This window comes from Lygodium microphyllum, chromosome 18, assembly GCF_053477565.2.
Source record: "Lygodium microphyllum isolate KBCC chromosome 18, Lygodium_microphyllum_v1.1.10, whole genome shotgun sequence".
NCBI classification, from domain to species: Eukaryota; Viridiplantae; Streptophyta; class Polypodiopsida; order Schizaeales; family Lygodiaceae; genus Lygodium; species Lygodium microphyllum.
This window is the reverse complement of record NC_141152.1, coordinates 126,328,450-126,349,733: the sequence shown is the minus strand read 5'-3', so window position 1 is coordinate 126,349,733 and position 21,284 is coordinate 126,328,450. Positions and strand designations below refer to the sequence as shown.

The 21,284-nt window shown below is 40.6% G+C and overlaps 1 protein-coding gene across 1 annotated transcript; it reads right to left on the bottom strand.

Moving 5' to 3' along the window:
• Positions 1-19,215: 19,215 nt before the first annotated feature.
• LOC148021353 (gibberellin 20 oxidase 1-D-like) lies at positions 19,216-20,937 on the bottom strand. The gene is made up of 2 exons (XM_087698142.1): positions 19,875-20,937; positions 19,216-19,387 (listed from the first exon to the last, which is right to left on the bottom strand). The coding sequence occupies exons 1-2, from the start codon at positions 20,459-20,461 to the stop codon at positions 19,366-19,368; spliced, it is 609 nt and encodes a 202-aa protein (XP_087554268.1). The 5' UTR covers positions 20,462-20,937; the 3' UTR covers positions 19,216-19,365.
• Between the last annotated feature and the right edge of the window lie 347 nt (positions 20,938-21,284).

Sequence of the window (21,284 nt, the reverse complement as noted above, 5' to 3'; positions counted from 1 at the left end):
TGAAATATTGGACTTCTCAAAAGCAGAAGCAACAAGTGGCAACAGTGAACTATGGAATGGAATGTAGTAATGTGGTGCTCAATAAATAGAAAAAAATGTAGGATATGTCAATCCATGGTAGAACACTTTGAGAAATTAACCATTGGAATGGATGAATGTACTAGGAAGAAAATCTTTGATGAGGTTCTTCAACATCCTTGCTTCCATCATACGTAGTGTAAGTCAAAACAATTGGAAGCAATTATGTTACGAAACATTTGGAATACTCTGAATCATGTGAAGATCCTAAGGTTTTTCGAATTTTGTAATGAAATTAGTGACGTTGATGTTAGTGAATGGAAAAAGTGGGGGGGGGGGGGGGGAAGCATCGCTTTAAGCATACCACAAGTTCCCAAGCTCATGGGAATCCACATAAGAAACCTATATATAGCCAAATATCACTTGGAAATGGTGACTGAAGATGCTTGTTTATTCTTTGCATTCATCTGCCATAATGCAACTAGTCTCCTGTCATTGGCAAGTGGTGTATTATTAATTTCATATGGTCCCCTACCACTTACATGGCAAGTGGTGTATTATTAATTTCATATGGTCCCCTACCACTTACAAGTGGTGTGTCACCACTCATAAGTGATGTGTCACTCCCTATAAGTGGTTCCCTATAACTTACAACTAATCCTCTAAACTTTACAAGCCATCCCCTACCACTCTTGCAAGTGATTCTTTATCACTTGGATCTGGTCCTCTATCACTTATAATTACTCCTTTATAACAAACAACTGGACCCCTATCACTTGTAAATGATGCACTGCCACTTATCTTTTCCCCTTTCGCTTACAAGTGGTAAGTTGTAGTTCCTAAGTGCTCACGTAGAACTTGTAATTGGAGCACTACCACTTCAATGTGGTGAGCAATCATTCGTAAGTGGTCTACTTTACCTTACAATCGGTCTCCTACAACTTAAAAGTTATGCATCAAATTTCAAGTGTTCTATCACTAGTAATAGAATCTTTACGCCCACTGTCTAAGTATCCTTAGTACTTACATATTGTGTGCCACCATTTGAAAGTGGTCCTTTACCACACTCACAACTAGTATCTTGCCACTTGCAGATGGTGTAGTACCACTTGTAATTAGTTTTGTACCACTTGTAGTTGGAGCATAACCACTTCTAGGTGGTGAACTATGATTTCCAAGTGGTTTACTTCCTCTTGTACAAGGTCCCCTACCATTCAAAGTGGTGTATATAAATTTGAAGTGGTATGTTACCACTTTCAAAATAAAGGTCAGCATTTCAAGTGGCTTGCTACCACACTTACAAGAGATTTATATCAACCATGCAAGTGAATTTACCAACTACATGTGGTCCACCACCATTTGAAAGTGGTACCTTACCACTTGCAACTCAAAGCCTTCCAATGGCAAGCAGTGCACCACTATTCCTAAGTGGGTTACAACATTCCAACTAGTCCTATACCACTTTAAGGTGGTGTATATCACTTTCAAGAGGTTTATCACCACCAAGCAATAGTAAGACAATATGTTTGCTACCATTTGTTTGTGGCCACCACTTTCACCTTTTGTGCTACCATAGAGAAGCAAGCACAATGGGTAACTTATAGGTTAAAGTGGTGAATTAACACTTTCCAGCAATTTTCACCATGTCCACATGGTAAAGAACCACTCTCTAGTGGTTTCTTTATACTTACAAGTGGCTGCTATCTCTCATATGTTATAAGTCCCAAAATTTTGTGATCATTCACCTCTTCCTAGATATTGGTTTCTCACCACTTTGAAGTGGTATAAACACATGGAGGTTTTCTTTTTAACTAATTAGTGGGTTTCCCCAATTGCATATGCGTGGTCATATTAGTTTGCTAATTTTTCACATCCTTCCATTGATTGGTGAGCACCTTCGTAGTCAAACCATTACTTGAGAGTAAAAATATGCTTTCTTTATTGGAACTTAGTATTTGAATACCATTGTGAAGTGGTCATTTTGTAGTTTAACTTGTTAGTAAATATTAAAAATTGATTTTCAACACTAAATTATCGTGGATCTTAAGCAATCCACTAGTCTTAAAGTAATGTGATACTTCTTTTAGTGTCACGACATCACTTTTTTGTATCAAACCACTCGACAATGGTATTGCAGTGGTGCCTCCATACTTTTTGTATGGTGTAGTTGACAAGTTAAACATTTCTAATGAATGGATTTCTTAGAGCTAATGACTTCTTTTAGTTAGTGATCAAGAATTAACTATTGCTAATAGTACTATACTTTTATGTTGCACATTAGACTCTATATATTAGATTTAAGGTAGACCATACAAATATCCAAAGTTCTCAATAGTCTTTTGAGTCTTTAAAACTATTCATTGTCCAAATTTTGAGGGATTAGTACATAGGTTGCTATATTGTGCATACATAAATGATTTTATTTAAAGAAGATGTAAGTCACATGTAGGCTCAAATGTTTGGTCTTCATGGTTCTTACTATACATGCAACTATTTTTTATGCGATTGACATGGAGTTGTTAGTAATGGATGACCCTATTTATGATTTGATTTGATTTATAATATTGATCTTTTTTAGGTCTCCTCTTCAACCAAATAGAAGTGAGAAAGATGCTTCAAAAGCATCTCAATCTTATTATAACCTTATGTCCTTAGCAATCCAAAGGGATATTCTTGAGAGGTAGAAATTAGAAAAAGTAAAGAGATAGTTCTTGGACTCTTTCATTAAGCATAATTCTTTTGATATTACACTAGTGTAAAAGAATTTAGACAATATCAATATAAGTTGAAATGTATATATGAAAAATTATCAACTTATGCACCTCTCTCCACTCTCTTTTCTCTCTCATTTCTTTTGTTGACTTTCTCCCACCTCTTTCATCTTCCCTTTGTACTATAATTTCTCTCTTCTCTATGCTCTCTATTCTCTACTTGAAGAAGATACAAATTTGACATCCAATTGATAGACATGTGATGACTATTCTTGGCTATCCCAATAGCATGGCTTGGCATAAGCCACATAAACATAAATTTTCCCCTAATTTGGTTGAAATAGATATATATCCCCAAGCTTCTTTGCATTCCTTTCATACCCTACAATAACTTATAAGTTTTCAAATACTTATTGGAGGTAAACGCGCTTGTGCCTAGCTTCCCGTGTATTACTACACTGTCAATACCCACACTTGCACACTACAAGTGATGGAGGGTGCCCATCACTGTCACTTCATTATTTATTCTTTCAATGACATTTGAATAAAGGGAAGGCCAGTCACACATTGTGATTCTAGGAGTTCCCACATCTTGAGTCTCTCTCTCTTGCTCTCTTGCTCCATCTTCCATAGCTCACACCTCTCTTGATTTTGCTTAGTCATGATTCCACTTGGGCTTCTCCCCTTAATTCATATCAAAGCCACATTCTCTATGAGCATGAGCTTAATCCAACATTGCTTGATCTCTAATTTGAGCTACCTATAGTAGGGTTTCACTATTGGTTGCCATAGCTTCACCTCTTCAGGTGTTCACATTGAGCTCTTATTTCTATAAGACTTCTTAGTACCTATTAGGTCTATCTCAAGGAAATATTGAGACTACATTGAGCTTATTTTAGGGAGTGTTCAACTCAATATTTAAGGCTCGAAATACAAACACGTTTTCATAGCTATGGCCACTTTCAAGCACTTGTGCATGCCAAACACTCCCCGACATTGGACAAAGGCTTTAGCATTTTTACCACTCCTCTTAGCACTGACCATTAACATTGAGCATTGTTTTTGAGTCATTGAGCTTCAGCTATTAACTATGCAAATAGGGCAGCATGCTATCATAAAACAAGGACAACCATATCTTCAATGTTTGGAGCTCGTATATTCTTCTTGGGATGCCCATATACCTATTTTTTGTTTTTGGATACTTGGGGGATCATATGTCACTGGTTTGAGATGCTATTGGACTTATTTGACAACTCTTTTAGCTCGATTTTCTCATAGATATCACTGCTGTGATAATAGAACTAAATGCTATTTATCTGGGAAATGTCCTGCTCTTGGCTTATGTGATGCTCTCGAATGCTTATTTGATGCTAGACACTTGTGGAATGTTTTGCCAATGTATTGAAATGATTTTGGAAATATTTAAGGCCATACGGCTTAGTTGTACTATTATTTTTTGACTCTTCTTGGCTATTTTAGATGATACATTGATGTCTATGGTTGATGCCATATGCTTGGTCATGCTCCCAGAATGCTTTTGGGCTTCGTTGAGCTCACTTTTTCTCACTCTTGACTATCATTTTACAACTGTACATACAATGGACATCAAGCTTTTAATAGGGATAGTCTATGTCTACTTCTCTTTCGTGCTATTTAAGCATTCTATCACATGTATTGGTGCTGCATGACATTGAAGATATGTGCTTGATTATGCTATTGAATGCATTTGAGCTTTGATTTGGCCTTAACACATTTGACATTGGTTGTCAGTTACTTCATTGGATGCTTTAGAGGTATATGACCTTATGAGCTTGAAGATTTTATTGGGTCTTATGCTCATGGCTATGTACTTGATGTATATTGGATGCTTGGATGCTACTCACATGAGGATTTCAGCTTTGTTTACTCAATTGGCATTTGACTTTTGTTCCAATGGAAGCTGCCTTCTTCACACTTGGATGTTACATTGAGCTTTGGATTTTATTTGCAGTAAGCTTGAGTACGTTATACCTCATTTTTAGCATGTTGTAATTCCAGACTATTGTACTATTTATGAGAGAAGGCTCCTCTATTTGATGCTATTTTGATCATACTTTATGGAGAACTCATTATTTGGCCATACCTCTTGTTTTCAACTTGTTTAGGCAATGGTTTTGGGGGCTATTTTTGTAGGTATTACAATAGCTTTTTTGGTCTATACTATGCCTCTTTTTCTTGCAACATGGTAGTCATTCAAAATGAAGTGCCATCTTCAACGTTGAAAAGTTAGATGGAAGCAATTATTACAGTAGCTTGTTTGGTCTATACTGAGCCTCTTTTTCTTGCAACATGGCTAGTCATTCAAATGAAAGTGCCATCTTCAGCATTGAAAAGTTAGATGGAAGCAATTATGAATTTTGAAAGACCCAAATTTGGTAGGTTTTGGCACATAAATCTTAGATTAGGCTAATCAAAATGTAAAAGCATTAAGCTTGAAGGTCAAGATTAAGATGTATGGGATGACTTAGGTGAGCTATGTAGATTCACGACGATTATCCTATTTCTCAACAAGTAATTTTATTTTATAATGTTTTCATAGATGGGCAATCTGCATGGGATCTTTGGAAGAAAATGCATAATCTCTATGATGAGTAGACCCTTGCTTCTTAGATGTATTGACTAAAGTAGCTTATAGACCTTTGTATGAAGGAAGGTACCAATGTTTCATAGCATTTGAGCGAGTTTCATGCTATCATTGGCTAGCTCTCATTGCAGGGGATTGTCCTTAAGGACAATCTTCCAGCTTTGTTCTTGTTGCTCACACAAACTAAGTCTTGGGACACATTGCATAGTGTTATGTGTGCAAATATGCTTGAGATTGGGCAATAAGTGTATGATGTAGAGTATGTACTCTTGATAGAGGAGATCAATAGGAAGAATGTGAATGCTTCTCATACTTATCATGCTTTGATTGTTCAAGGTTGCCATGATAGTAGGAGTGGGAATTACCGTCATGGTAGAGACTTGCAAACGTCTTGTTCTAAGTCCTATGGACCATCTTATAGTAAGTCTCGTGGATGTAAGTCTCATTTGACATGCCATTATTATGGAAATTAGGATTGACATATTAGACCTCATTGCCAGAAAATGGGCAATGACAAGCCCAAGGAAAAGGGCAAAGGGAAAGCGCACGACAAGTTTGATAAGAGCAATATCATCCTTGCTAAGTCTAGTGTTAAGATTGAAGAGATCAATGTAGTGCAGCAACTTGACTCTGATAATGATTACATAATTGTAGCTTTTTCTTTGAATGAGTGAGAGCTGTCTAATGCCTTGTCTGGTTTTACTCTGTGTTAGTTGATGGATTTAGGGGCTTTCCTTCATGTGACCCCTCGTAGAGAGTGGTTCCATTCTTATCGTAGTATGACTAGATCTGTGTGTTTGGAGAATGGCTTGTCATTGTAGATAGTTGGTATTAGTGATATTTGGCTACATCTTGGTTCAGGTAGTATATTTACTTTGCATAATGTTCAACATGTACCGATGATCTCATGAGGAGTCTTATTTCTACTGGCACACTAGATGACGAGGGTTACTTTGTTTCTTTTGGGGATTTCTCTTGGAAGATCACCCGTGGGAACCTTGTTCTAGCACATGATGCCTAGTCTAGCACTTTATATCCCCTAGTTGTATCTAGATCGGTAGATCATGTTTTGTCTATGGATGTAGTTCCACATGTATCTCTTTGGCATCATTGCCTTGGGTACATGTCCTTAAAGAGAATGAAATTCTTATAACTCATTTTTGCAATATCTTTCATCCCTTGACTATAAGTGTTTTGAGTCATGTGATCATTGTTTGTACAGTGGCACACATACATATAGTACGCATAAGAAGTCAAGCACTCTGCATGGGTGAGCCTTTGGCTCTTGTTTATTATGATGTCTGTAGACCTATGCCCTATCAATCCTCATTAGGATGTGGAAATACTTTCTCACATTAATTTATGATTACTCACATAAGATCTGGGCATATCCCATAAAGCTAAAATTTGATATTTTGGCTACCTTTCAGCATTGTCTTTCATTGGACCACTCTACGTATAGGCTAAAATGCCTACGATCAAATAATGGGGTTGAGCATATCTCTAAATCCTTAGAGTAGTTTTGTGATAAGAGGGATATTAAGTATCACTTGATCATCCCGTACACCCCACCCAAAATGGTATAGCGGCTGAGTGGTGCATAGATCGGGTGCCGTAAGCACGCATAGTGAGTGTTAGAAGGTCCCCAAGAACAAAAGAACTCTACTTTTTACACACAAATCAATGTAGAAAGCTTGCACGACATGAACAAGAAACCAATTGGATGCAATCTCCCCCCATGCCTTGTGTGAGTGCTCCATAAAGCATGTATTTCATATATTAATAATCTTCAAGCTCAAATAATAGCCCAAATTACAAAATAGCACGCCTTAGCTTTTGAGTTTGCTTTTGTGCCAAATAGAATTAAAGCTAATGGGCGCCCAAGAAGTCAGGCATACCCAAATACAAGGTCCAATACAAATATCTAAATCGTGCGTCCATGCATATACAAAAATAATAAATAAATATCAAGCGCCTTGATAAATAAGCACGAAAAAATATAGACGCCATTCCTAAGGTATGCACCCATCAAAATATTAACGATAACTTGAATACACGCTATCCTCCAATGCTTTCCACTGCCACCGCTGCTTCTCTACACATCAACTGAAACATTCACAATCGTTAGCAAAATAATACAATTGAACTGACAAAAGCGAATACCTAGTAGTCTTCAGCTACAATAATAAATTGGTTAGAAATCAATCCTAACCTTATCACGAGTGCGCACTCTAAACTCATAAACGTTTATTAAATTAAATATGTATTTTGCGGAATCACCCGCTATGGAATCACCCATGTACACACTAAATTAACAAAACGCCCGAAAAGGATAGGCGTCCCCATCGACTTCGTGCACAAAGAATCCACTTTGTATATGAGCCCCAATAATAAAATCTTATGGAATCCACCTTAAAACCTTACGGAATCCACCGTGGAATATGCCTCCTGGCATCACTAAGCCTATGAATATGACAATATAGGGAAAGGGTATGTAGTATGCTTAGCTAGATAGGCTTACCGTAGCAATTTTGGGCTGAGGCAGTGGACTATACCGTACACTTGATCAACCAATATCCTTGCAATTCTATTTACTTTCAAGTTGGAGAGGAGATGTGGTTTAGAAAACTTCCCTCGCATGATCATTTACGTGTCTTTGGTTATGATGCTTTTTGTCATGTACCCAAGGACAACCACACAAAGCTAGATCTTAAGTTCATGAAAAATGTATCTTTCTTGGTTATGGAGATACAAGTGAGATGTGCTATCACCTATGGAATCCACAAGCTTCAAAAGTCATTAGCAACCATGATGTAGTTTTCCATGAGGAAAACATGTATATGCAACCTGAGCGGATAGTCTAGATACATAGGGTTATCTTTTAGGAGGAGCCTCATACTCTCGTATGAGCCTGCAATAGCAGTTGATGCTTCAATAGCCCATGGCCATGATGTTAGATAGATTGTGTAGGCTCCTTAGCCTACCTTGAGATGCTCTACTAGAGCTAGAGGTCCTCTTGAGTGGTTTGAGTTCTAAGTTGATTATGTGATGGTGACAGATACAGGTGAGCCTCTCAGTTGTGATGAGGCCATGTGTGTGGTGATAGTCACTCTTGGGAGAAGGCCATGGAGTGAAAGTTTGACTCTTCAAAAAAACATCATACATGGAAGTTGGTTCCTTTACTTGGTGGAAAACGTGAGTTACCATACAAGGGGGTGTACAAGTTGAGGAGCATCCTTGGTGGATGCAAGGCCAGATTGGCTGCTGAGGGTTTAAAACAAGAGCATGGTGTTGACTTTGAGGAAGTCTTTTCTCTTATATTCAAGATGACTACCCTATGCTCGGTACTAGAATTGGTTTCTTAATTAGATCTGGACATTTTTATCAAATGGATGTTAAGATAGCTTTCTTACATGGGGACTTGCATGAAGAGATTTATATGCATCAACCTAAGGGCTTTGAGGAAAAAGCCTTAGGTTAGTGCATGAGGAGATTTATATACAGCAACCTAAGGGATATGAGGAAAAAGGAAGGGAACACCTTGTGTAGGGATTGAGAAAGATCCTTTATGGTCATAAGCAGGAACCTAGGACAAGTTTAATGCTTTTATGCATTCACAAGGCTATATATGCAGTGATATGGATCCGTGTTTATACACAAAGAAGGCTCATGATGGTAGCCGTTTTATTTTGGCACTCTATGTGGATGAGATGTTGATCATTGGGTGAGCTCTTGATGAGTTGGATACTCTAAAAAGTTAGCTCAAGAATGGCTTTGAGATGAAATACATGGGACAAGCCTCACATATTCTTGGGATGCACATTATGCGTAATGAGTGCTCTTAGGGGATTCTTTATTTGTCCCAAAAAGAGTATATTCAATAGGTCCTTAAGCAATTTCACACTCGTGGCACTCTCCCCACACAATATTTATTCTTATCTAGAGATGATCTAAACTATACAAAAAGATATTTAAGAATGAAGGTAAAAAACTACATGTATAGATACCACTACAAGATGTGGCCACCACTATTGCCTAACCATACAATATGCCCCTAACTTGTTGAAGATTTTCAACTAGCATAAAGATAGAGCATTGATGACCAAAAGACAAGAATTCCTATACAAGAGACCAATTTGAAGGAACTATATAAAGAAAACCTCTAGTGAGGGAGAGAAATAATCAAGGAGGGAGAGGGGGAACAAATAAACAAAGATAGAGAGGGGGAGAGATTTATAGAGAGATGGAAGGGGATAGAAAAAGAGAGATGGAGGAAAAAAAGAAAAATATCGAGAGATGGAGGGAGGGAGAGGGAAAGAGAGATGGAGGGAAAGAGCAAGATAAATAGAGGGAGGAAGACCTTGCTTTCCATTTCTTTATTTTTTAAGTTTTTTATATTTTCTATTTACTTTTGATTGTGGAGAGATTGATGGGAAAGAAATAGAGAGAGGGAGGGAAAGGAAAGAATAAAGAGAGAGCGAGTGAGAAAGAAAAGTGGAGAATAAAATGAAAAAAGAGAAAGAATTAGGGAAACAAAATCACATTGTCTATCGTAGCATAGACGAAATGGACAATGATGATGGCCATGAGATCTAAGATCGCGAGGCGTATCTCAATGAGCATGTCTTGTACCCTTTGTACTAAGTGTAAGATAATAATTCAATCAAAGCATTGCTTGTCTATAGACCACATGCGATGCTTTGACAAGTTTTAATCACAGATCATTGAATAGGTAATCTCGAACTTTGAGCTAATAGTAAGAAAAGTGTGTACCAATCATACTTTACATTTATAGTGTAATTGAATATCATATAAAATAACATTAGATATACGCTAGAAATGTTTGTACAAAGGTGTCGTTCCAGCTTAAGGAATGCACTTATTGCATCCTATAAGAAGAGCTCATGGGCATGCAATGGATGGAGTACCCGAGCTGATTAACCCATTGGAGGGCACACTGCTAACTATGTCATCTACACTAGACCAGATGGTGGACCTTTTAAACCTTCCTTTAAACTTGCTGCTTGAGATGGATGCAATGATCGATGAAGTACTACCCATGGATGCCAAGTCATTTGATCCATTGAGAGAGGAGTCGTCCATACTATTATCTGATGGGTGCCAAGTACACTACAAGGGAATGGGGCAATAGCGACGCCGATTAGCGACGGCCGATATCGGCGTTGCTATAGGCGTCGCTATTGGCGTCGCAATTGACGTCGCTATTTGCGTCGCATTTTCTTTTCTTCGCCGTAGGGAAAAAAAGCGCGGCCGAAACCAGAGCACCGTTTTCATTTTCTTTTCTTCGCCTTTTGAGAGCGAGAGCGAGGGAGAGAGCGAGAGAGAGAGCCAAGGCTTTGTGAGAGAAGAGGAGAAAGAGACTTGCTGCCGTCGCCGCCGCCGCCACCGCCACCGCCGTTGTTCGCGAAGGAGAGGAGGAGCCCTCCTTGCAAAGAGAAGCCGCCCATGCTCCCCATATCTCATTGGTGAGTCTCCCTCTCTCTTTCTTTTACTTGTTGAAGGTTTAAATCGTTCTCTTTTGTTTGTTTAGCAGAGGAAATGAAAGAGAAGGAGAGGGAGAGGGAGAGAGAGGGAGAGAAAGAGAGGGAGAGGGAGAGAAAGAAAGGGAGAGTGCATTCTCTCTCTCTCTCTCCCTTTTGCTTGTTTAATGTTTAAATTACTTTCTTTTTTGCTTGTTTAGGAGAGGAAACGAGAGAGTAAGAGAGAAAGAGAGGGAGAGGGAGAGGGAGAGGGAAAGAAAGAGAATGAGAAATAGAGAGAGAGGGAGAGGGAGGGGGAGGAAATAGGAGAGGGAGAGAAAGAGAAAGAGAGGGAGAAGGAGGGAGAGTGCATTCTCTGTCTCCCTCCCTCTCCCTTTTGCTTGTTTAATGTTTGAATCACTTTATTTTTTGCTTGTTTAGGAGAGGAAATGAGAGAGAAAGAGAGTGAGAGGGAGAGGAAGGGGAAGGAAATGAGAGAGGGATAAAAAGAGAAAGAGAGGGAGAGTGCATTGTATCTCTCCCTCTCCCTTTTGCTTGGAGGATGTTTAAATCACTTTATTTTTTGCTTGTTTAGGAAATGAGAGAGAAAGAGAGATAGAGAGGGAGAGGGAGAAAAATAGAAAGAGAGGGAGAGGGAGAGGGAGAGGGAGGGGGAGGGGAAGGAAATGAGAGAGGGAGAGAAAGAGGGAGGGGGAGGGAGAGGCAGGGAGGGGGAGGGAGAGGGAGAAAGAGGGAGGGAGAGGGAGAGGGAGGGGGAGGGAGGAAATGAGAGAGGGAGAGAAAGAGAACAAGAGGGAGAGGGAGAGGGTGAGAGAAAGAGAGGAAGAGAGGGAGAGGGAGAGGGACGGGAAGGAAATTTAAGATAATATACGTATTGATAATGGTATGCAATGTGCTTTGCATACGGCCACGTACTTCATCAAAATGAACCCAAAATTATTATTATAGAAGAAGAAACCCTTAAATTGAGTATAGGATAATTTCTCTCAGGTCTTATGACTATGAGTAGAATTGATTGAAATAAATTTTATTACTATAGTTATAAAATTTCATAGATGGCACGCATTAATTTTAAAATGGATTACTTATACTCAAAGCCGAGATATAACAAAAAATTATCTACCGGGACAAACAAATCGTTGAGCATGATACAAGGCCGAGATATAACATCGGAAAATCTCTCGACTACTATATACAATGCAAGGTTTATGGTCAACTTGCAACTTGACCTACATCTCCATAAAGCTATCCATTTAAGCCTCGTTTGCTGTAATGTAGATAAGATGGCAAACGAAGAAGGTCCTATTGTTCAAGACCGCGAGTCGTATCTTAATCTGTGTGTCCCATGTCCTTGCTCTCAATGCAAGTTGGCAATTAGACGAAAACGCCGATTGTCTATAGAACACGTACGACGATTTGGCGAGTTTCAATCTGAGATCATTGATCAGGCGATTGCAGATTTTCAGCAAATGGTAATTTGAAGTTAGCATTTTTCATGCATTGTACTCTCAAGCTAATTGAAAACCATACACAATAAGATTGGGTCTTGTTGGCAAATTTTGTATCCAGGGGGGTGATGTCTCGACCCAAGGGGGAGTGCACCCTTTGCGGCCAATTAGAAGAGTTTGTGGACGTGCGATGGATGGATTGTAGGAGCCAATCGACCACTCGCAAGGCCCATCTATACCGTCAATGCCAGAGGAGACAGACAACCTTCCCGATTTGCCTACAATCTTGGAGCCTGAGATGGAGGCAATGATCGATGCATTGATTCCCATGGATGTTGAGACATCTGACTCGCTTAGAGAGGAAGCATCCATACCATTATATGATGGGTGCCGAGTATCTCGGTTGAAGACATTGCTTGCACTCTTAAGTGTGCAAGCAAAATACGGTTGGAGCGATACGAGTGTGACTGAGTTATTCAGGTACCTTGCACACAGACTTCATTGTTTTTTTTTAAACAATATTATTGCAAACATGGATGGATTTTTCAAGGTGTTTTATGATTTTTTCAGGTTATTGAAATATCATATATTGCCACCTGCAAACACCATGCCTGAGTTTCGTGATGATGCATGACATGTTTTATGGAAGCTTGGCATGGACTACAATAACATCCATGCATGTATCAACGACTCCATATTGTTTCGAGATGAATACGAGACTATGGAGACATGTCCAAAGTGTGGTGCTCACAGGTATCGACAGGACTTGCAAGGGCAGACCATCCCTCAAAAAGTCCTCAGACACTTTCCGCTCATCCCCTGCATAAACCACATGTTTTGCATGTCTGCCATGGCAAGCTTGACAACGTGGTATGTGCAGAATAGGTCCACGGATGGAGTGCAACGAATATCAGCAGATTCGCGCGCATGGAGCCACATTGACTCTACCTTCCCAGGCTTTGCACGAGAGCCAAGGAATCTTCGGCTCGGTCTCGCCATGGATGGTGTGAACCCATTCGGTCTGCGCTCGACTTCTTACAGTGTGTGGCCTATAGTGCTTATCAACTACAACATTCCTCCATGGCTTTCTACGAAGAAAGGATATCTCATCTTTAGCTTGCTCGTCCCGGGCCGCTACGAAGTAAAAAATATGGACGTATATCTTCGTCCATTAGTCGATGAGCTTAAGATTTTGTGGGAGGAGGGGGTCACGGTGCAAGATATGAGCAGGCGCGATGGTCGGCGGTCAGCCAACATTTGAGCCATTCTCATATGGACGATGCATGACTTTCTAGGATTGGGAGAGTGCTCAGGTGAGCAGACCTTTGTTCTCGCTGGTAATATCTATATTTTATTTCATTCAATCAAGTATTCACTAGGTCGTGGATCGCCTTGCAGGTCTCGTTACCTCAGGTTATCATGCATGTCCATTATGTGGGCCACAGTTAGACTCCCGAAGGTCACGAACCATGAAGAAGATGGTATATCAAGGACACGCTGCTTTCTTGCCGGAGGATCATGAACTCAGGGAAGGTTTTCTTGGACGATCTCCAGTACATATGAACGCTGCAAGCTGGTACGAGCTGAAAATGGTAAACGCGGAATCACATCCAAATGGAATGCGACGGTTCTCAGTTTTCTACGAGTTGCCATATTGGACCCACTTACAGGTCAACCACTTGTTCCAGGCATAGATGAAAAAAATATGCAAATAGAGGGATCGAAATTACAAGGGGTGGAGGCCACCGCAAGCTTGGACCCCGCATCGGCTAACAATGATGAAAATACAGAAGTCGTAGAATTTTTTGAGAACGAGGCAGACTCGTTCTTTTGTGGTGACATGTCTATCGACCTTCCAGTGTATGCAGAGTTGTGTCAGGAAATTAACATAGGATCATAGAATACTTCATTCTTGGAGAATTGTATTACTCAATTCGTTGTTTAGATCTTCCATAAAGGTAGATAAGATATGCATTTTAAGAGGGATTTTTCAAAAATGATTTATATTAATATGCTTTGTATAGTTTAAATTGATTATTCTAACATTATTTTTTATCTGTACAGATATCGACATTTTCAGGATGAGTCGAGGGATGAGCGATGAGGAGTTTCAGGAGATGATGACACGTATGTCTCTAGATCAGCTCGCAAGATTCAGAGAGATGGCAGATCAGGAGCTGTCTCGTTCTTCGTCAGGGCGCTCTGCTAGATCAGCTTCAGCGCGATCAGATGCTTTAGCTTCGAGCAGACGATCTCGACGCTCACGACTTGGGCCAGAGGGAGGGACTGCGACTACAGGAGGATCAGGGGGTGCTGCTGTGGAGACACGGACGCGGTGTCTCCGTCTCGTCGTTCAGCTGGAGCTCGGTCACCTCCAGGATTTGTCACACCTGTGGGGACGTCCACTCCAGTTACTCCGGCTTTTGCGCAGCCATCGAAAGATGTCACGCCTTTTGATGGCACTCCTTTTGGTGGCACTCGGGGAGAGAGTACCCCCGTCGGTACACCGGATGTACAGGGGTCTCCTGGATATGCCCAGGAGCGTGGACGGAGATGGGAGAGGGCCCATACAAGGCATACTCCTAGGGATTATGGATACCTAGTGGATGGCAGGTCAGGAGCCATCATCATGAATAATGAGGGGAGGAGGGTGATGGCTCGCATGAGGCAGTTGTGCCAACAAGTTTTTCGGCACAACGTCCTGGATCATTGGAGGAATATACCGGAGGGGAGCAAGGAGTACATAGTAGCATCCTTGCACGAGGAGTTCCCGGTGCCAGCCGCCGCACTGGATAGATTCTCTACGGGCTGGATGATAGATTGCATGCATGCATACATGTCACATAGACGATCCGACGCACGCAAGGCAATCAAGAGTGGGGCTCCAAAGCTCGAGTGGTTAGATGCAGACGACTGGCGCCGACTGAGGGAGGAGGCTACAAATTCGCCAGGACATTGGAGTCAGCAGCGAGAGGCGGCAAGGGCACGAATCGAGGCCGGATCGGTACATCATCTTGGGAGTGGCGGCCACAGGACATATTTGGAGGACTTTGTAAGTTTCTCTTTTATTTTGCTTATTTGTTTTTTTGAGATATTCTTTGTACTGACAATCATGTTTCTAATAGTTAGCATTTTGTTTTCTTTGCAACACTCCATTACAAATCGCGATCCGCAAGGCCTTGAGACTCGATATGCAGAGAGGCACGGTCTCAGATCATTGATCGACCGATTGTATAGACGCGGCGGCCCAGTAAGTAACTCATCTTTCTTGTCCGTAGTTACCATGAGATATTTGAATGCATTATTGTATGGTGGATTGATATGTTGTTTCTTTTTCTGCAGAATCCGTTTGATGCTCCTTTGCAGCGGAAAGAGCTTTCGGGGGACGACGATTTGTAGCTCGCCCTTGAATCCTTACAGCTCACATACCTTTAGTTTTTAGCTGCCCGATCTATGTAGACATTTTCTATGTATTAGTGATATTGTTTTATGATTGTACCAATCGCATTTTATGCGATATCATGTATTTATTTCATCTATCAGTTTTATGATTTCAGTATACATTCTTTTTGTTTGCAAACGCTTTGTATGCAGCAGTGTAGAAACTATTTTGTATGGCTCTCATATAGCACACAGTGCTATATGTGGCAGGGCACAAATTTTTTTTTTCTCTGTTACCGTCACTATTTGCGTCGGAAATTTACTGCACGCGTCGCTATTGTCGTCGCTATCAGCGTCGCAAATTCTCTGTAACCGTCGCTATATGCGTCGCTATTAGCGACGATTCTATGGCGTCGTCAATAACGATGCTTTTTGCAATGACGGGGAAAAATTTTATTGTTTGTATTTTCGTCGCTTTAAACGTCGCTATAAGGTCTATATCTTGTAGTGGTATCTCACTTCAAGACACCACTTGAACTCCTAAGTGTACAAGCAAAGTACAAATGCAGCGATGCAAGTGTGACTGAGTTGTTCATGTACGTACTATGCTCCTTTGTCTTTGACTCCATTATAAAACTGGTTGTTATGCTCTTTAAAAATACTTGGGTTTTTTCTTTCAAGTTGCTTAAATATTAGATATTGCCACCTAGACACATGATGCTTGAGTCTCATGATGATGCATGACTAGTGTTACAAAAGCTTGGCATGGACTACAACATCATCCATGCATGGGTCAATGATTGTGTACTCTTTTGAGAAGACTATGAGACTATGGAGACATGTCTAAAGTGTTGTGCTCATAGGTATCAATAGGACTCGCAAGGGAAAATTGTCCCTTAGAAGGTTCTCATACACTTCTTACTTAGACCACATACACGTCACATGTTTTGTACATTACGTTATATAGCTTTCATGGCTATATATGTGTTTTCTAGGACTCTAGAGATAAGAGAGTAGAGAGGATAGGGGAGAGAACAAACGAGGGAGAGGAAGAACTAGAGACACAAAGAGAGAGAGAGAGAGAGAGAGAGAGAGAGAGAGAGAGAGAGAGAGAGAGAGAGGATATATCATTATACTAGTGAGAGAAGAGAGAAGAGAGTACATAGAGTAGAGACTAGAGATTGTATTGTAATAGAGAAATGTATGAACTGTTCATTCAATGGGCCTATAGCCATTTTTTATCAAGCTCGCGATCACCCTTTATTATTGAACTTTAAATATTAGATAATCTAATTGACCATCTTGTTGCAATCGAAGATCTAGCCAAACTCTACCATAGATGCCTAAATCTTTGGATTTTCATGAATTATATATGTAGACTCCTACAATGTAGCTAGGATAATATATTAGAAAGACATCTAGCCCATCTTCAAATGCTTTCATATGATGATAGTATATTAAGAATGCTTTATGGATCTGACCTTCAATAATGAAGACTGAATCTCAAAACATGTACATAAAATTCGTCTATACAATATGAAATTGTTCTTGAAGAGCCATAGTTTGTACATGATATAATGCTATAGAAAAAAAGTTTTACTTTTAGTGTATTTAGTGGTTCTTAATTACAGTGTTCAAGTATTTGAGATTTTTTGTTTCTAGTATTTACTGAGCTTATATGACTCTAATTATAAGCATTGTGGTTTTTGTCATATTATTAATATATAAGCTATTTTATTTGTTTTTTTAATTTTTTCTCATAGTAGGTCTTCACATTTTAAAAGAATGTTAGATAATTTCTTACCACTTTCCATCTTCGATTTCATCGACATAACCTTCATATGTTATATTGAAGAAAAAAGCTCTAAATAAGAAAAACAAGTCTATGAAAGTTATAGGTTCTTAAGGTATTAGGAGTTAGGTGAATCTTGGGTCTTTCAAGAATAGGGCTCTTTGCATGTTACAAAAACTCCCATACCTTGCATATGAGCTCCAACTTCTCTCAACACTTGGAAGATCTGTTTCTCTCACCTTATTTAATTTCTATTTGGCCCAAATGTTGGTATTTTTTGCTTGGGATCTATATTATCCCTAAATTCAATGGGGGCATATTTTACATGGAAATATGTGTAACTACATGTTAAAATAAATATGTATGATAACACTTTTTCAAAGGTTTCGTTATATGGTCAGAAGGGCATTTAGTTCTTTTAGATCCATGTGATATTAAATGGATTATGTGCTAGGCACTAAAATGTACCCACTTCTTCACATTTGGCATTCTCGTCCCTACTTCCATTCTATTGTAGTGTTACCCAAACACTTCTCACTAACATCTCTTAGGTCCACGAGACTTTGAATGGGTTATGTGCTAGGCACTTAAACATACCAATTTCTTCATGTTTAGCATTCACATCCCTACTTCCATTCTATTGTAGTGTTACCCAAACAGTTCTCACGAATGTTGCACACAAAATATACATGGTTAATTTGATGATAGATTATAAAAAATACACAATGACTTGGGCAATTGTTACCAAGATGCTATATGCCCATAGTTTGGCAGCATTTGAGCTTTTAATGAGTTGATTCAGTTGAAAACCTATTCTATTATCTAGAGTACGAGAGTCTAGTACAACAATATTATCATGGTTCCTACTGTACTTTAAACCAAGAAGGCCTTTTTTCAAATGGGGATCAAATGGATTTCATGTATGGTTAGATAAAGTTGAGATTTTTTGGAAATTGGTGTACATTGACTTATTCTACACTATTCCTTTTATGCCTTTAAAATGAAATCACTCATGATTACCATAGAACCTCAAAACATTGCACAATTAGAAGCTTTTCCAAACTCAGTACGAAAAGGATATAAACTCAAATATAAGGCTTTTGTTCTACATCCAAACACTAGGCCGCAATGCCTATCTAGTTGTGCCTTCAGATCTAATACACTGATAGCATTGATAGGTCTAATTGTTTATACCAAACACCTTTGAATAGGATAGATGCTTGTATTGTGATGCTTTGCTTACTCTTGCTTAGAGTCCGGATTATGGAAATAATCTATCGTGTTTACACATGGCCTATGAACAGATTGTGTGAAGTAAAGGAAATTCTCCCATGTGAAATCTTCATATGCCCTTGGGTTGGCTTCATCTATCAACTCCTCAACTGGAGAAAGTGTCATCTCAAATGGTGGATTCAAAAAGAAAACTATAGACTTTCTTCCAACAAAGTCATTCACAAGAGCCCTATGTACACCACTCTTGAAATGCTTGTTTGTGATGGCCTAAACCAAAAAGTCCATGGAGGGGTAAGCACACGATAAGTACGTATTGGAAGGAGAAAATTCAAACCAACATTTAAGGAGATGCACTTAACATTAATGTGTCCCCGATGTTTATGACAAATGCATCCTTTTGTGGAGGGATAGTGTATCATGTGTTTTCATGGCACACTTGGAGCCCTACAACCTCGTCCTGGTGCAATATTGTAAGTGCTGATGGATCTGTGTGGGGCCCCGTCCCCAATGTGAGAGAAGGTTGGCGACAAGATGGATAGTAGTTTAGGCGCAGAATAGAGCTGTTGTCTTCAAAGTATTGTCTCAATGAGGTGCATTGTAGACCTAAGGCGAGTCCAAGGGCCTCCAATATCTCAAGCCCTAGCTTCACCATTTCTTTTCAATATTTCTCGAAAGTCGAGCTGCAACCCGCAAAAGCAAGATTTTGGTTAACCATGTTATCATCCGAAATTAACTCTAATACTACGAATAAGCCAACTAAAATCTCATGTAGTTGAGGCATTGTATTAAAGTCGCTCCTAGAAGCATGGCCCCGGATATGATCTGTTCATGGTTGGTGGCGTTAATGAGCGGCCCATGAAGACATGAATCGGTAAAGCCTTAAACCTGTTTAAACATTTGATTCAAGGTGAATCCACTGATAGGCATACAAACAACGTGAGCCACTAAGACAGGAGAAGATGAAATTCGAGAGCTTGATCCGAGGGGGCAATCTGAAAATGTGAAGCTGGAGTCTGCTCTAATAATGAGTAAATTTAGTATGAAGGAGAAGAGATGACGAATTAGACTGATGAGAGAGTTCGCGTGGGGGAATTAGAGTAATAAGCACCAAAAACAGTCGCAGAGGCATAGTTTATATGAAGTAGATGAAAAGGGCGACAGCAAAACCTGCAAGCTTGGTGGTCGTCACCCAAGATCTGTTGAAAGTAGTGAGAGACGCTGGAAACCGGCGTGGGCTGGGCGGAGAAAGTCTCCTTCCAGGGCAACCTGCAAGTGAAACGCCCAGCGAAGCTGTTGCTATAACCAAAGCTCTCGCCGGGGAGTCGTTTTGCTCTGTGCTTCCTCTCCAGGGGCAATCTGAACAAGCGCTCGGAGTGGCCATGGGCGGCCTCGACCAGGGACGCGTCCACGCCGTGGTTGACCACCTGGAAGAACCCCAGCGTCCGGGCAGCGTGCAGCAAGGCAGCCAGCTGATCATGATATCGATCCATTGCAGTCGACATTAATGAGGTGGGATCTGCGGAATTAGTCCTCATGCGGCGGAACAGAGAGAGGTCGATGGTGGGCATGTCCTGCATGACAGGCTGCTTCTCCAGGGTGAGCGCCCCTCCTTCGGATTGCGACTGCAGCAGCTCCGGCCATATGAACTCCGCGGGGATGCTGACGGACTGCGAGAATGTGTCAGTGATGCACGACGTGGCAGCTGCTGCAGGGGCTGAATGCAACTGCTGAGGAGCGACCGCGGGAGACGCCATATTCGCATTACTGTCGAGCTAGTGGGTAGTTAACGCAGAAGCCCTGCAGCTGAGTATTAGCTGCTGCTGAGCTGTTCTATGTCTTTGTACCTCCGAGCTCTCTGAGTTGCCGCAATGTAGGAGCGCGGATCCGTATTTATACCCGGTCAGATCATGCAGCCGCTGCGCCCATGACTTGTGAATTACCATATTTCACATGACTGCAGAGTCCAGACGATCAGCTTTCTCACCCTTTCACCTCAATCGAGGCGCTTGTTTGTTTGTCCGCGCCACTTTGTTGCGAGGCAGCAGCTGCCGCCGGCTCTCTCATGGCCCGCACTTGGCCTTGAATGATGATGTCACGTGTGTATTATTATTCCTGCAATGGAAGTCGAGGAGTCGGTGACTCTCCATGAACGAAACAAATTGTTTTTAACAATGTTTAGGACCGCGCGCGCCGAGCGCAGACAAATCTCCTTTCTCAGAGAAGATCTCTCTCTCTCTCGCGTGCGGATCTGCTGATGGAAGCCGAAGAGTCGTTACCTGATCGTGCAAGTGAAACAATGAGTCCGGCCCTGGAGGCTGGGCCCTGACCCGTATCCGACTTCAGAATCAGCCCTCAAATTTGAAGGGCTACCCAACTTACTTTTCATTTAGAAGGTCTTAAAGGACCTCTCCTTTTCTTTTTAAAGAGTTTGGAAGGGCATATAACTATTTTTCTAAAATTCTTAGCTTTCTTTTGAAGGGTAATATATGTATCACCCTTCTCTAGAAGTGCAAAACCCCCTTTGAAGGGTGTTGCAACCTTCAAATTTTAGGCTTGCGAGTCAGAATCAGACAAGAG